The sequence below is a fragment of the Equus quagga genome, chromosome 19 (genome assembly GCF_021613505.1).
Source record: "Equus quagga isolate Etosha38 chromosome 19, UCLA_HA_Equagga_1.0, whole genome shotgun sequence".
NCBI lineage: Eukaryota > Metazoa > Chordata > Mammalia > Perissodactyla > Equidae > Equus > Equus quagga.
In genome coordinates, this window is record NC_060285.1 from 4,766,972 (window position 1) to 4,782,825 (window position 15,854).

At 53.6% G+C, this 15,854-nt stretch overlaps 1 protein-coding gene across 3 annotated transcripts in view; it reads right to left on the reverse strand.

The window, feature by feature from the left end:
• FBLN1 (fibulin 1) overlaps positions 1 to 15,854 on the reverse strand; it is an 83,977-nt gene that overhangs the window by 47,722 nt on the left and 20,401 nt on the right. For all 3 annotated transcript variants that reach the window (XM_046646014.1, XM_046646013.1, XM_046646015.1), the window contains exons 3-8: positions 12,081 to 12,216; positions 9,786 to 9,957; positions 6,674 to 6,733; positions 5,091 to 5,192; positions 4,331 to 4,468; positions 3,057 to 3,194 (exon numbers count right to left, since the gene is read on the reverse strand). In XM_046646014.1, the coding sequence (XP_046501970.1) occupies positions 3,057 to 3,194; positions 4,331 to 4,468; positions 5,091 to 5,192; positions 6,674 to 6,733; positions 9,786 to 9,957; positions 12,081 to 12,216 (746 nt within the window). The remainder of the gene's footprint in view (positions 1 to 3,056; positions 3,195 to 4,330; positions 4,469 to 5,090; positions 5,193 to 6,673; positions 6,734 to 9,785; positions 9,958 to 12,080; positions 12,217 to 15,854) is intronic.

Genomic DNA, 15,854 nt, shown 5'->3' on the forward strand with positions numbered 1-15,854 from the left:
TCCTGAGCTCTGTGCCATGGAACACTGGTGCCCCTCAAGAGAGGGAGCCCCCCAGTCTGCAAGCTCCAAGCGGGAAGGACCAGGCGATCAATGAATGAATTAATGAATGGGAGGCTGAATAAATAAAGAATAATAAACAAAGAACAAATAAGTAGAAAAGGCCCAAGGAGTTTGTGAACACATCATAGAATCTCTCCCTCTTACGGATGCGTGTGGGAAAAGCCCGGATGATCCCAGCTGTAAAGGACTCCGTTCCCTTTGTTCAACCCAATGATCATGGAACCCTTTCCTGCCTCAGGACCCGTGAACGTCCCGAGACCCGTGTGGCCCGTGGTGTGTGGGAAGCCCTGCTCTGGCCCTCCTCACTAAGGCAGAAAGGAAGGCAGTCAGCAGGGCGTAGGATTAGAAGAAAGAGAAAAAAGGAAACCGACCAAGATGTGATAGTCTCAAGGCCCTCGGCTGCTAAACCTCAAGGTCCTAGAACATTCTACCTTTTATACTAAGGAAAGAGGCCTCTGCTTTCTAAGACTCCATCCCGTGCTTTGTGCTGGCCCCTCGGGCAGAGCTCTGCAGCCATTGGGCTGTCTGCCGGGTGGCTGGGGGAGGATCAGACAGCCTCATGGGGCATGGTTCCAGGCGCTCCAGGAAGACGGATTCTGGCTACACGGGAGGTCAGAGCTTCCTACCACAGATCACACTGTTCTGAAGGGAGTGTGGGTGCCGTCGGTGGAGGTGTGCAAGAAGAAGACCCAGCACATAGAGGAGGGGACCTGCCCTCTCACAGACAGCCTGAAACTATCCTGCAGTCTTGACAAACTTTCTCCTGATAAATATTACTTTGGACGATGCAGTCACTTTTAAAAAGATGACATACAGGTACTGACATACAATGATGTCTAAATACATTGTTAAGTGGGCAAAGAAGCAAGTGGCAGAACCGTCTGATCCCATTTTTAATAAAAAACAAAAAGTCCGAGGGCACGGGAGCCCAGAGGGCTCACAGACACTGCCGAGCAGGGCTAGCTTTTCCCACCTGCACTTGGGTTCTGCTTGCTTTTTTGTCAATAAAGATGTATATAACTTTTGAAATAAAGATAACTTCAAAAGCAATCATGAGCTTGGATAGAAGGATCGTGGGCACACAAGAAAGGGGACCCCCAGTGCTGAGGTGAGGGACACCCCTGAGAGCTGAATGTTTGGTTCTGAAGCCACTGAATCACCGGGTGGCGGGGCTTCGGTGGGTGTCCTGGGCCCTGGGCTCCTGCGGGGTTTGGCCCCACCAGCCAGGCCCGCTCCTCCCAGCTCAGGGGAGGACACCATCCTGCCTGCGTTCCTGTGTTCCCCCTGCACAGTGCTGCACCCCGTAGAGGGAAATCGGGGCTAGGTCGGGACTTGTCAGTGTTCCTTCTCGGTGGGAATCAGGGCTGATTTTGCCATGAGTCAGGGTTTCCATCCCCGACAGATGCCAGCCTCCTCTGCGGAGCCCCCTCCAAGCATGCCACAAGTCTGGGCAGGACCCTCCTCCCTGCTGGCCCTGGGAGAGCCTTCAGCCTCCCGCCCACTGGCCCCCCCTCCCCCACCGACAGAGTGACGACAGCCCTGCTGGCAGGAGGCTGGCAAGGGGCCCAAAGCAGCCCAGCTGAGGCCCCCTCAGCTCAGACGCCTCTCCTCCCGCGCTGGATGAGAGGAGAGCTTTAGGAATGAAGACGGGGGTAGGGTTCCGACCAGCCCCTGTCCTAAGGGGTCACTATTCTATTTGTCTTTCAATAGCCTGGAGCAGCAAAAAAGTGGGGAGAGCTTTCAACCCAAACTACCAAACTATTTCAAATCAAAGATCAATACAGATCTATCTGGGAGAGGGTGAGACAGAAACAAGACAGAAACTCTGGGCCCCTCGCTCACGGTGGCGCCAGCCTTCTAAGGAGAGGGGTCGGCCCAGGAGGGGAGGCCCTGACTAGTGGGGTCTGCAGTTCAAATCAGGGCAGAAGTCTTCCTGGCCTCAACGGCAGGACCCAGAAGCTTCTGGTGAGCAGAGAGCAAGGGCAGGCCAGCAGATCTGGACTCAAAAGCCAACAGGAAACAGAATTTCCAAGGATGAATTTCAGGAGAAAGGACAGTCGCCTCCTGTTTCCAGAACAGGCACTCCTGCCAGCTGCTCCCACACCTGGGCTGCTCCTCCAGCGTGAGCAGTCTTACCCAGACCTCCTACTTTTACTAAATTCTCATGAGGTTTTCTTTCATTTCACATCCATCTTCCTCTGATATTAACACAGTATTTTTTTTATGGCTGTGAAATACACATAACATAAAACATGCCATTTTAACCATTGTTAAGTGTACAGATGAGTGGCAGTAAGTACATTCACATTGTTCTGCAACCATCACCACCATCCATCCACAGACCTTTTTCATCTTCCCAACTGAAACGCCAAACCCATTAAACACTAACTCCCCATCCCTCCCACCCAGCCCCCTGGCATCCACCATTCTACTCTCTGTCCCTATGAATCTGACCACTCACACAGAGTATTTTTTCATACAATTTTTTAATCTACCAGAACTTCACAATCACCTTGTTTAATCCCCACCTCAAGCTTATAAGCAGATATTATGATTATTCCCATTTTATAGAAGAGGAAATTGAGGCTCAGAGGAGGTAAGTAAATTACCTGAGGTGCCTCAGTTCAAAACCAGGTGTCTCTGACTCCAAAAATACTAACTCTTTCCTCTAAACCAGGGGTTGCACAACTATAGCTCTGGGGCAAAACCCAGCCTGCCACCTGTTTTTGTAAATAAAGTTTTATTGAGACATGGCCCTGTCCATTTGTTCGCATATCTGTGGCTGCTTTCCAGCTGCAACAGCAGACCTGAGTAGTTGCAACAGAGACTGTACGGCCCAAGGGCCTAACATATTTGCCATCCGGCCCTTTATAGAAAAAGCTTGCCCATCCCTGTTTTAGACACTATGCATCCTCCCACGTTCTCGAGACGTGGCTCATCACTGGATCACTCATCCCACGAGGTGGACCCCGTTAGCCCTGGCGGCAATGTCTTACCAATACAGTTGCCTAGAGCATCTTGTATAAAGCCACTCTTGCACTGTAGCTTGGGTCTGCAGCGGAAGGATCCCAGAGTATTCTGACAGATAAAATCGGGGAGGCAGTTATGAATACCACTCTCACATTCGTCAATATCTGGTACATCATAAAAAAAGGAAATTGTTAGCAAGAGTCCTGCCAGAAGCATCTTACAACACTTTAAAATCACAAGAAAGATTTTTTTTTAATGCTCGTTATTCAGACTATAACCCAAAACATTCCAACAGAGAGGTTACATACAAAAAGGGTCTTAGTTAGCCAAATGGTGCTTACATTGCTAAAGTCTTAAAACGCTGACTTTTTTCCCAAGGCTCTTATGAGGCAAACTTTCTGTTATATAATAAATAATCCAGGCATTTTCCTGGCAAGATATGGTGGTTTTTTTCCCCATTTCAGGCTAAGTGCATGTTTAGTTTAGATCATAAAGCAACAATCTTAGTGGTAATAAACACGGTCCCTATAAACTTATTCATTCTGAAGCCGTCACAATATTTCAAACATGAACAATGGTGACTGTCATGATCAGTCGTGTTGGCTGCCCTTCCCTTGAAGGTCACAGCTGTCAAATGTTCAAAAGTGTATATTCAGCTGGCCAGGCCCCTGGGTTCTTGGGGTCCAAACCGCCCAGTGCGTCTGCAGGGTGGAGCAGGCTGGGCTTGCCTGCAGGCCCTCAGCCGCCAAGAGGGTGTGCCCTGCTTTCGAGTTACCCTCATAATTCAACCAACGTTTTTACATAAGTGGTTTTGTCGTTCTGGAGGGCTGGAAACCCTCAGCAGAAAACTATGTTCTAACAGATTCTCATCAAAGCCTTATCTGCCAAATAACATCTATGGCTTGGCGGGGAAAGGCCAGCAGCCAGAAATGTCATGTTTTTATGCAGTGGAAGGAGTATGCTTTGAACTTCAAGGAAGCCTGCAATCAGATGGAAAGCAGCTGTGGTGCAAAAAAAAAGATTTTTTTTTTTTTGTAGAAAGCATATGTAAGCACCCAAAATGCATCCCTGGTCTTGTTTTTAAATGATCATGCTCTGAGCCTTTTCAGAAACTGTCATTAACTCAATATTATGGTAAACAAGGTAAATCTTTCCTAACAACAGAACTGGCTGGTGCCCCAGGCGCCACAGGTGGACGCAGCACAGAGTCCAGACCCTGGGGGAGCCCCATGCTGCCTTTCCCATCACATCATATGTACTTCTGGGGAGGTGAGGTTCTCAGACTCAGAGCATGCCATACCTTTGCAGTCATTGTTCTCTGTGAGCTCATAGCCAGTCCCACAGCTGCTCTCTCTCTGGCAGCGGAAAGAGCCCACAGTATTGATGCAGTTTTCTCCAAGCCGGCAATTGTGGCTGCCCGTGATGCATTCATTGATATCTAGGAGAGACAGAGGCAATGCAGGAGTAAGCAGCAAACAACGGATCCTCAGGCTTTATCAGAAGGAATGTACCAGAAGGCACAGAGGAATTAGTTTCCCTGCATCTATCAAGTCCGGCATGTACTCGGGCCCTGGAGGGGAGTCCCAGGCACTCACCGCCAGTTAAAAGCAAAGGTTTCTCCCCTTGCTAAGTTTCTGATCTATTGCTCTCTCTCTGAGCACCACTAAACAAATGCCAGGCCCTGAAATGGAGTCATGTGATCCTGAGGAAACCTCTAAGGGGTTATGGCCCTCCTCCATCTCCCCCTCTCATAGACGAGGGGCTGAGAGAGCCTGAGGGATGTGCCCAGGGCCACTCAGCAGATCCTGGATTCAGAGCCCGGTCAGACTCCAAACTTTTTCCCAACGCGGTGTTTATATTCTCCTGGATGAGAGCCGTGGCTGGAAGCCACCGCGCTGCAAACTCCAGGGAATGCCAGACAGCCAGTCCGAGGCTGTTTTCCATCCATGAATGGGGCCCCGAGTTACGGAAAGCGGGTCCTGCCTGGAGAGCAAGGAGAGGCAGAGCCTCCGCAGGCAGCGACCTGCTGTCCTGCTGTCGCCCGGGGAGGTGGCGTTTACCTTCACAGGAGACACCGTCGGGCAGCAGCTGGTAGCCCACAAAGCAAGAGCAGACGACCTCCTCCCCCGTGTCTCGGCACTGCTGCTTGCAGGGCCCGCCGCCTGGAATCAGAGTGCGTGTGAGCCGAGGCCAGACGCACACCAGAGACCTTCTGGTTTTCCAGCTGTTTGGCCTGGGCCAGAGAAAACGCCTTCGGGGTGGACCGACACAGAAAGGCAGGCCGGAGCCCACCCACGCCTTCACCGCACCCCTCCCTTCCCACGGGAGACCCCAGGGTCTGGCTCTGGGTACCCCGCGGCTGCTGCTTCAGCTGCCAGCCCCAGTCTGATGAACGGGGCAGCATGTAGGGCGGCCTCTGTAGGGTATGGTGGAGCCGGAAGAGGAGGCAGAGAAGAGTGTGACGCTGCCGCCTGATATAGACATGGGGGGAGCAGGCCCCACAAGGGAGGCCGGGCCCTGAAGAGGCCCTCACGGCCCCCTACATCTCTCAGGCCGGCCCCAGGCCCCAGGCCCATGACCGCTGCCTCAGCTGCGGCCGCCTGCGCACTGCTCCCTGAGCATTGCTATACCAGCCCTCCAACCATGCTTCCTCCAGGGCAGCCAGTGAGATGCTCAAAGAGCAAATCTCACAGGGACAAACCCCTACCAGGTAAAGATCCCACAAGACAAAGTTCTGACTGCTGCCCACTGCTCCAGGCCCTTCTCCTGTCCTTCCACCCCACCCAGCTCCACCCTCACCCTAACCCCAACCCAGCGCCCGGCTGCTACGGGTCTGCATGTCTCCATTCCTGTTGCCCCCAATCCCTTTTCAATGTTACTTCCTGGCTGATCCATCCTCACCCACTGCAGACCAGCCATCCCCTCCCCGAGGAGGACCTTCCCACGCCCCCCAGAGAGGATTACCAGGTTTTCTGGGGCTCTCTGCCCTTCCTCCCCTCCCAGGCCTGTGTGCTGACTATCCCTGAACACCGACCATATCATTTTGTGATTTAACTGGCTCCCTATTATTGGCCTAACCACAGGGCGAGCTGCTGAACGAACTCGTGGGGCAGACCTGCCCGTCTAGACATACAGGAATGTTCCATGAAAGAGAAATAAAGTTCTATCATATGAAAAACAAACCTGCAAGGCTCGACTTGCTATAAATTCGCAAACACCTCACAGAGACAAATGGATAGTACCAGCGACCCAGCTGGGGCTACAAGACACAAGGTCAAGTAACGCTCACCGCCTCCAGGGGGGCTCCAGCCTCGGGGGAAGCTCACAGGGCACAGAGCCTGCGAACTGGGTCGGGTCCAGGCGGACAGTGGTGGGAGGGCTTTTACGCTAGCTTCTCACAAGGCCCCTTCTCTCTAAGACCACCCTCTCCCCACCTCCCTGGCCCGCCAGGCCCCGGCTAGAAGGAGAGCGAAGGGAGGGTGCCCAGGAGGACAGAGTGTCTTACAGTTGACTGCCAGCCAAAGGGCACGTCCCAGGAAACCCTGAGCAAAACTCCAGGTCAGACTCCCAGTGAGATGAGCACTAACTTTCCTTCGGGCCTAAGTAACCAGCAGACAGCCCTCGGGAGGCAGCGGAGTCGCACCTCGACAGCGATCATTCAGGTACGGGTCCTCTTGCTCCTCCTTCACCTCAGAAATCTTAGCTGAGGGTAGAGAGAGGCAAAGATGCGTTAATCCACAGGCAGTGTCCCATTTCATCGCAGAAGAAACTCCAAGTATTTTATCTTCTTGTAAGTATCAGGCGGTAATGCCCACCTGTCCATCTTATTAACAGCTGTGTACTCATTTTATCCTTTTTAAAAACAGAATACACTCATCAGTGTAGTTAAATCTCTAACAGACCTACGATAACAGAAACATCATGAGCACAGGGCCTGCAGTCTTAATGCTGAGTGTGGCTGTGACGTCCACATGACGTGAATATTTCAGCAAACGCAGCCGGGCCTACTATAAATCAAGCACATCTTCCAAGCCTAGAACAATGCACCTGATAAAAGCTCAGTGTGAGGAGCTGAGTTGTGTCCCCCCGGAGGACATCGAAGTCCTAACCTTCGTACCTGGGGATGTGACCTTATTTTGGAGAAGGGTCTTTGCAGATGATCAAGTTAATGAACTACAGAAATGACCCCTCAAAGCATAGTCTTTGATCCAGTTGAGATGAGGTCATTAAGGGGGGCCCTAATCCTAATCCAATATGACCGTGTCCTTACCAAAGGGGGAATTTGGACACAGCAACAGACACACAGACAGCAGAAAAATGACGTGAAGAGAGAGGGAGAAGATGTCCGTCCACAAGCCAAGGAGCACCTGATGCCACCAAAAGCCCGGGGGGAGGCCTGGCACAGATTCTCCCTCAGAGCCTCAGAAGGAACCAGCCCTGCCGCCACCTTGACCTTGGACTTCTGGCCCTGCTCTCAACAGGGCAATGGGATGGGGGGGACCGGGTAGGGTGCAGGGGCCCTAATTTAGTAGGGTGGTATTCCACTGGCAGTTCTGGCAAAAAAGAAATGGATTAGTCCTGTTCCCTTGAGTGGAAATAGCCAAGGGTGGGATGAATCCTTAGAAAACCAAGCTCTCTGACGTTAAGGACCCTTCCACAGGATAAAATGACAGCGATCGCAATTCAACAGCAATCGCATTACAGTGATGGGCGGGAAGCCCAACCACGCCTCAAGGAGAGGAGCCAAGCAGCAGAAAAAAGACTGAACGAAGTGCGTGACCTCATGGAAACATACAAGTCCCCATTCTTAAATTTAAATTAAACAGACAGAAGTTCCTCTATCAAATGCTTAAGAAGTTTCTAGAAGCTTATTCTCAATTTCTGTACTTATTTTTTCACAGGCCAGCACTGGTCTGTGGACGCTCTATGTGGCCCCGCTGCAGCACACAGTAGGCCCACAAGAAATGTTAGGGGAAGGGAGGAAGCACGCCTGCAACTGGGTGAGGAGGAGGCACGGGGAAGTCTTCGTAGCGACTTTGAGGAAAGCCTGGGGCAAGCACTGAAGCAGATAAAAGACGGAGGAGAAATAAGACATCTGGCGCAGAGATTGTGATTAAGATAAGACCTAAATCAACAAACCCTCCCCCCCAAGAGACAGAGGAGAAATTCTCCACCAAGATGAATAGTTTGAGTTTGTTTAAAGTGAACATGTCAGCTCTGGTTTCGAAAGTCAAGGAGGAGCCAGTATGTGGTTCCAATGCCGCTTTACGACTGAGATATCTGAAATCAGCCCCACGGCATCCATGGGGTCCTGCACTTGAGAAATTAAAAACAAAGAATGAAAGCCTGGTCCGTTTGACCCAGGAGCCCGAAGCCATCATGGTCACGAAGGCACAGTGATGGACGGCCTGACTTAGGGACCACGGTTCTGCGAGCTCTTCCCTTCTAACCCCTTCCTGCCCCTCATCCATTTTTAACAGCGAGGGGATGGAGCTCAGAGTGAGAAGGGACGCAAAATCACGCAGCAGGCTGGGGGCAGAGCAGACTCCTGAGATTGTCCAGGGTCCTTTCCATTACGCTGCAGGAAACCACAGCAATAACTGGGAAAGATTATTAGACAACCAAGACGGTTCCTGAACCATGTCACTGAACCATGCCCCAAGGCCTCAGGATTTATCTGGCTTCGGACTAAAGGAGGGTGGAGAGGCAGAGCTGGAGGACACTCAGCTGGCAGCTCTCTTGAAGCTGCTCTTGGGGTCACCGGCCCCTTGCTAAATAAAGGGCACAGCCCAGCATTAACGAGTGGGCTCTCTAGCCTCTTGTCCACACATCATCGGCCCCAGATGGAGAGAGAGAGGGCATGGGCCAGGAGTGGGAAGGCCAGCGTTCTCCCTCCTCCTCGAGCCTCAGTCCTCATCTGTGAAACGAGAGCAACGCCAGCCACTCTCACTGTCCAGGGCCGTTGGAAGGACAGGGAAGAACTGTGACGGCAAAGGCTCACAGAGCCAGGCACCAAACACTCTATACTCGTTCTCCCCCTGAATCCTCTCAGCAAGCTTCCGGAGTAAGACTGTAGTTACACCCATCTCACAGATAAGGGAACTGAGGCCTGGACAAGTCAGGCTCCCTAAAATAGATGTTAGGAGGGGGACATGAACCCAGATTTGTCAGATCCCAGATCACAAGCCCTCAGTCTTACTCCAGGACAGCAGCTCTTAGATGAGGTGACCAATGTGAAATCGTTCTGACAACTAGAATTGGTCTGCACCAGGTTAAAGCAATGGGAAACCTGTGTGCCCACACTGCCTCTGATGGCTAATTTTATGTGTCTACTTGGTTGGACCGTGGTACCTAGATATTTGGTCAAACAGTGGTCTGACTGTTGTCGTGATGGTATTTTTTAGATGAGATTAACATTTAAGCCAGCAGACTTTGAGTAAAGCAGATTGCCCTCCATAATGTGGGTGGGCCTCATCTAATCAGGTGAAGGCCTTAAGAGAAAGACTGACCTCCCCCAGGTGAGAAGGAATTCTGCTAGCAGAAGGCCTTCAGACTTGCACTGCAACCTCAGCTCTCCCCAGGTCTCTGGCTTGCTGGCCTACCCTGCAGATTCAGACCTGCCAGCCCCCACAATTGTGTGAGCTAATTCCTTAAAATAAATGTCTCTCTCTCTACATATACACATCCTGCTGGCTCTGTTTCTCTGGATAACCCTGACTAACGCACTCCCCAAGAGGGAAGGGGGGGGAAATTACCTGTTTCTTGGAGGTCCCCGACATCACCGGGGGCAAAGTCTGCAGTCTCCTGGCCCTTGACGCAGCACGCCCGGAAGACCAGCCCACACTGGTAGCCGACCATGAGGTTGTACTCGCAGCTCTGACCCTGGGCCTGAGCTGCCCTCCCTAGCAGGCAGCAGTGGCAGCACCTCTGCAAACACAGGGGGAGAATCCAGATGGAGAAGCCAGACATACAACACAGTGGGGCACCACGGGCCTCTCGGATCCCCCCATGTGCACTCGCCCTGGATGGTAATGACACGGATCTGACTTAGCTATCTCTTCTAAATATCGGCAGTACATAACGAAGCCAACCCAGCCTGGGGCTGCTGGACCCCAGCACGCACAGGTCCTGGTTTTCAAAGGAGCCTCAAAGGGGGTTGCACCCAGCGTGTGCTTCCCGATACCCCGCTGCCCCCTCAGCTCCCTGCCCTGCCCACCTTACACACCTCCAGGAAGAGGGAGCTTCGGGAGGGACCCCCGGGGCACCCGAGAGCTCTCTAAGGGCCCACTCCTTTCAGGCGCTCTAAGATTTCTCTACCGGCCCTGCAGACACACCTTGTCTCTCCCTCCCTGAGTCAGGGTTGTTCTGGCAGCAGGAATAGCACTGTATGCTTGAAAAGCATGAGAGTCTCAAGACAGGCCATCAGGAGGGGGACAGAGTCACTGCCTGTCACCCGGACCCCAGTGCCTCGAAAGTCACACTTGAATCCCAGGGACAACATTCACCCCGACACATGAAAAGCATATTTTGGTCCTTATTGTGTTAAGAAAAGCCCAGAACCTCCAAAAGGTCCAGGACAGGAGCTAGGGAGAGGCTGCTCGGCTTGAGTTCCTCTGGAGGTGGATGGGTCTTCCATCCCGCTCCGTCTACAACGCCGGCTGCCAGGAAGAGGGGAGTGTCGGCGACCTCCTCCACCTTGCCGGGCGTGAGCAATCCTTCCCGGAAACACCCATCACCCCTCTGCCAGAGCCATCTGCTCGCACTCCAGTTAGAATGTCCCATGCCTTTTCCGCACCTCCCTTTCTCTCAAGTCTGGGCACACACGCAGAGCTCGCTGCCAGGCGGACGGCCTCTGCGGAGCCCCAGCCCTGCCCGGAGAGGCGGTCACGCCCACGGTCCTGGCTCCCAGGCGCCCCCGACCAGACCGCCCCACCCAGCTCCCTCATGCCAGAAGCCTCTTCCCGCGAAAGTCCACAGAGGCTGAGGGTGGGCAGAGGGGCCCCGGAACCCCGATCCCTCCACGTGGAATCTCCCGCCACGTCCCAATCTGTGGGAAGAGAGACTCCCCAAAAAGGAACCGTCCCTCTCCCAGAATCCACACTTCATCCCAACTCCTGCTCCTTGAAATTGCTCCTTCCTAGCTGGGATGGGAACTCCTTCCTGCAGGGAGCTCGTTTTTGTCACCAGGCACCTCCAACAGGACCCCAGCAACCAGGTTAACTCTCCAGACCAGAGCGCCTGCCGGTTGGGCTGGTTTTTCTCCCTCCCTGGGTGGTAAGGGAGGGACAGCCCAATTTATCTGCAGTTTTCAGAGCTGGGAATGCTCTCGGGAACTTCTCCGCACCCATGCAAAGATGCAGACCTTGCACAGTGACAGAGACCCTGAGCGACTGGCCCAGATGTGGAGTCCCAGGAGAGATTACATTTACTCCTAGCTTCCCTTCAGTGCATCCCTGGGCTGGATGGACCCCACTCCCAGCTCTGCCTCACCAGACCCTCCCCTGCTGATGCTGACAGGACTGCTGTCAGGGCTGCTGAGAGGCCACTTTAGAGTGTGGGCCTCTCTGAACCTCAGTTTTCTCTTCTAGAGCAGTTACAGAGGTCCTGCATTACCAGAGGCTTAGTGGGGGCCTATTTTGAGCTCTGGGCTATGACTAGCCCTGGAGGGCAGAGAAGTTTGAGGGCCTCCTGGGTGGGGTAGGGGTGTTCACCTGGAACCGAGAAGAGGGTTCTGAAGGCTCTGAGGCCAGGTGACCCTTGCTCTGACCTCGGCATTCCTGCTGGAAGCCCTGGGCCTGGAGGTCCTCAGGTCAAGGCCAGGTCACTCCATCCCTGCTTCCCAGTGTTGGACTGCCCGGGGCGTGGTCCAGGGCTTACTGACTAAGCTGGAGGCCATAGGAGACTACAGTGGTCCCTCCTCCCTCCTGGGCGGGTGGACTGGGGTAGGGGGCCTGGGGAGAATGGCGCCCCAGGCCCTCCCACGGATGAACCGTGGCTCCTGAGCTTGGAGGGGCCCAGGGCCTGCAGGCTGGCAGGGGGCCGGCTCCCACCTTCACAAACATGGCCTCGAGGCTGGCGTTGTCACTGTATGGCGTGGTGCAGCTGTCCTGCTCGTTGGCCAGGTTGATGCCCGTGGCACAGTGCAGCTCCTCCAGCTGGTTGTGGCAGCACTGCTCCTGGACCATCCTGCGGGCAGAGAGGGCAGGCTGGGCCAAGGGCTCTGATGGTGGGGGGGCGCACCGGGTGATACACAGGGCCTGGAAGCAGTAGCCCCTTGGGGATGGGAGCTCTGTCATCTTTGGGTGTCCCTCCACCTCCCCAACCCACCCCCACTCACCCACAGATACACAGAGACACACACACAATGCCTGGCATACAGAAGGCGCTCAATAAGTGTTTAGTGAGATGACTGAATGCAGAGTAGTGTCTGGGGGTGGAGTCAGGAGACCCAGTTGTGCCACCAAAGCCCTGAATCACCTCTCTAAGCTCTATCACCCACAAAACATTGCCACCTGTTTAAAAAACAAAAACTGCTGACAGCTGACTCTGGACCAGACTCTCTCCTCCTTCATCAAGTTGAAGTCTTCTCAACACTCATCCTCATTGTCCAGACTCTGAAAATAGCTCCAGAGGGGTGGGAGAGCTTGCCCAAGGCCGCGGAGTGAGGGATAGTGGTAACAGTGAGGCCGGACCGCAGGGGCCACATCTCCCAGCCCCGTCAGGGGCTCTAGGAAGAAAGGCCTTGGAAGCCGGAGGACACACATGCATAAAGGCTGGTGTCTGCACAAGCACGGTGACCTGCCAGAATCATCCCTCAGACCCAGCTCAGGGCAGCGGGCAGCAGGTGTGCGTGAGTCACAGGTGTGGCTCCCACCAGACCCAAAATAAATCTGGCTTCGGCCGAAGCCAGCACAGGCAGGAGGAGCCGCCTGACCTGCTCCTGTCCAGAGAGGGTGGGGCCCATCCGGCCTCCCTGCGCTGCCAGCCAGGCCGCCTCTGCCCGCGGGCTGCAGCCCCCAGCCTGCCCTTCCCCTGCCTCCACGCTGTGGGGCTGGAGGTCTGCACCCGGCTTCCCAGGTGCTTCCAGAACTGCCCTTGAGCTCCGGGATGGCTTTGTCTATCCTGTGTGACTACACGTTCCATCATACTTTTGGTGGATTTGCAAATAATAGGCATTTCACTAAATCGTCAGGGAGAGTGACCGGTGTGCAGGCATCCATCCATTCATTCAAAACTATTGGCCAGAATAAGGAGAGACTGACTCCCTCTCACACTGTGGGTGGGAATGTAAGATGTTACGGCTGCTGTGGAAGACAGCAGGGCAGTTCCTCAAAAAGTTAAAAATGCAATTACCATACAGTCCCACTTCCGGGCAGACACCCCAAAGAACTGAAAACAGTGACTCAAACAGATATTTGTATACTCGTGTTCAGAGCAGCACTGTTCACAATAGTCAAAAGATGGAAGCAACCCAAGTGTCCATTGAAGAATGGATAAGCAGAATGTGGTCTATACTCATGATGGAATATTACTCAGCCTTAAAAAGGAGGGAAATCCTGACACATGCTACCACACGGATGAACCTTGAGGACGTTACGCTAAGTAAAATGTCAGTCACAAAAAGACAATTATTGCATGATTCCACTCACATGAGGTCCCTAGAGGAATCAAATTCACGGAGACAGAACACAGAATGGTGGGTTTCAGGGGCTGCGGGAGGGGAATGAGCAGTTAGCGTTTAATGGGGACAGAGGTTCAGTTTGGGAAGATGGAAAAGTTCTGGCACTGCTGGTGGTGATGCTTGTACAACAATGCAGATATACTGACCTCTACACCTATAAGTGGTGAAGACAGTAAAATTTATGTTACATGTGTTTTACTGTAATTAAAACAAAATTTGGCTGAGGCCCTACTGAGCCAGGCCCATGCAAAGGCTTCAGGGACGGGAAGAGGAACAGCCTCCTGCACCGAGTGGGCTCCGGGGAGCAGCGACTAAACTCTGCCCTGGTGGGGTCGGCGGTGGAAGGAGCCCGGCGCCAGGTGCCTGGGAGCTGTGCCTACATCTCTGCTCTCCCCTTGCTGCCTGACAACTTGCACAAATGACCTCGCGTCCTTCAGGACCTGGCTCAAACACCCTTTCTCAGTGAGGCGTCCCCAACAGCTCTACCTAAATTGTAAACCTGCCCTGACCAGGACCCTGTCTCTCGTCCCTGATTTTCCCTTTCCCATGACACATCGCGCCTTCTCACAAAGCGTGTAATTCACTGACTATTTTATCATCTGTATCCTCTGCAGAAGAGATTTTGCGTCTTTCCTTCACTGATTTACCCCCATCTCATTCAGAACGGTGCCTAGCACCTGGCATGCCCTCAGTGATATTTGTGAAATGAATAAATGAAGGGGTTCAAGTGCCTGTTGGAGTGAAAGATGTCAGCTGGGGACCTGCTTTAGGTTTGGGCTCATATGTGTCCAAATTCCTCCGAGAGACTCCATGGGCTTAATTCAACCCAAGGTTTTAGGCAAATTTAGATTTGGATCCTGAAGAATGCCGGCGCTTGGTTAGGGCTAGAATGCAGGGTGATGCGGGAATCGGGGAAGCATCAGAGCTGCCGTCTCCTGACAGCCTCCAAATGCGCCCACGTCAGAGGCTCAGGCAGAGCAGGATGCGCTCGGCTACAGCCAACGTGTGCGGAGGGGTCGGCTCCTCCTGCAGTCCCCTCTGATTGCCTCACTGCCCCCTGGAGTCCACCCCACAGGACCCCCAGGGCCTTCCTGCCTCAGCTCTGTCCAGGAGGCTTGCACCACCCCCCAGCTCGTGTCATCCCATCCTACCTCGTCCTGAGCTTAGAACAGCAGTGAGGATCAATAAAGACTTGCTGATTGAAGGAAAACTGAGAATTTTACTTAAAACTGGTGAGCCTGGTAGAAGGCCATCTTGAAAGATGATAAATGACGCCAGAACTAGTGGCTTACCAGGTGGCCGGTGATCCTTGTTTCTTGCATCTTTTAACTATTACTAGTCAGAGCATCCTCTTAAACCAGATTTGACCTCTGATCTGCTCTCTCCCTTCCCTGCTGTCATTAAAAATGGTCACATGGATAGAGTTGGAGAGAAATCCCCTGCTCTGGGGCATCACCGTGCTGCTGAGGGGCCCCAGCACGCAGCCCGCCCTCATTGCAGCACCGCAGCTCTGACTCGGGGCTCGGAAGCCTCTGTCGTCTGCCGTCCTCCAGGCTGGGCAGGGAAAGCATGGAGGGCTGGGGCGGCAGTGGCGGGGTGGGGGGGGGTGTCTAGGTCTCCTGAGTGGCCCCCACGGTGGCACTCACATCTGTATCTTGAATGAAACCCCAGATGCATCTTACATGAGCTGCTTCTCACTTTCAGCCCGAGAGCCCAGGCTGGGCCCCTGACCTCTGCAGACTGTGTGGGGCTGGGACCCCGACATTAACTGAGCAACAGGGATCATGTGCAGGGCAGGCACCAGAGGGACAGCAGGGCAGCGACACGGTCAGAGCCAGTCAACTCAACAGCTAACTCGCCAAGCAGCGTCGACCCACACACGGCCCCCTGCCCGCGAGTTCACTGGGCTAAGTCGAACGGCCTCCTAGTGACTCTGTGAAACAAAAGGGTGGTCGCTCAAAATCAGTGACCTGTGATTGGTGTCCTGGGAGCTCACTAATGCGTTCTGACAACACTGTAATATAGAAGCTCCCATCAGCCAGCCAGAATTTCCCCAGGCCCCACAGGATGAAGTGAGCGCCACCAGAAACAAATTAGGGGCCAAGAGGAGCCTGGACTCGCCCCCACATTTCCCACAAAGAGA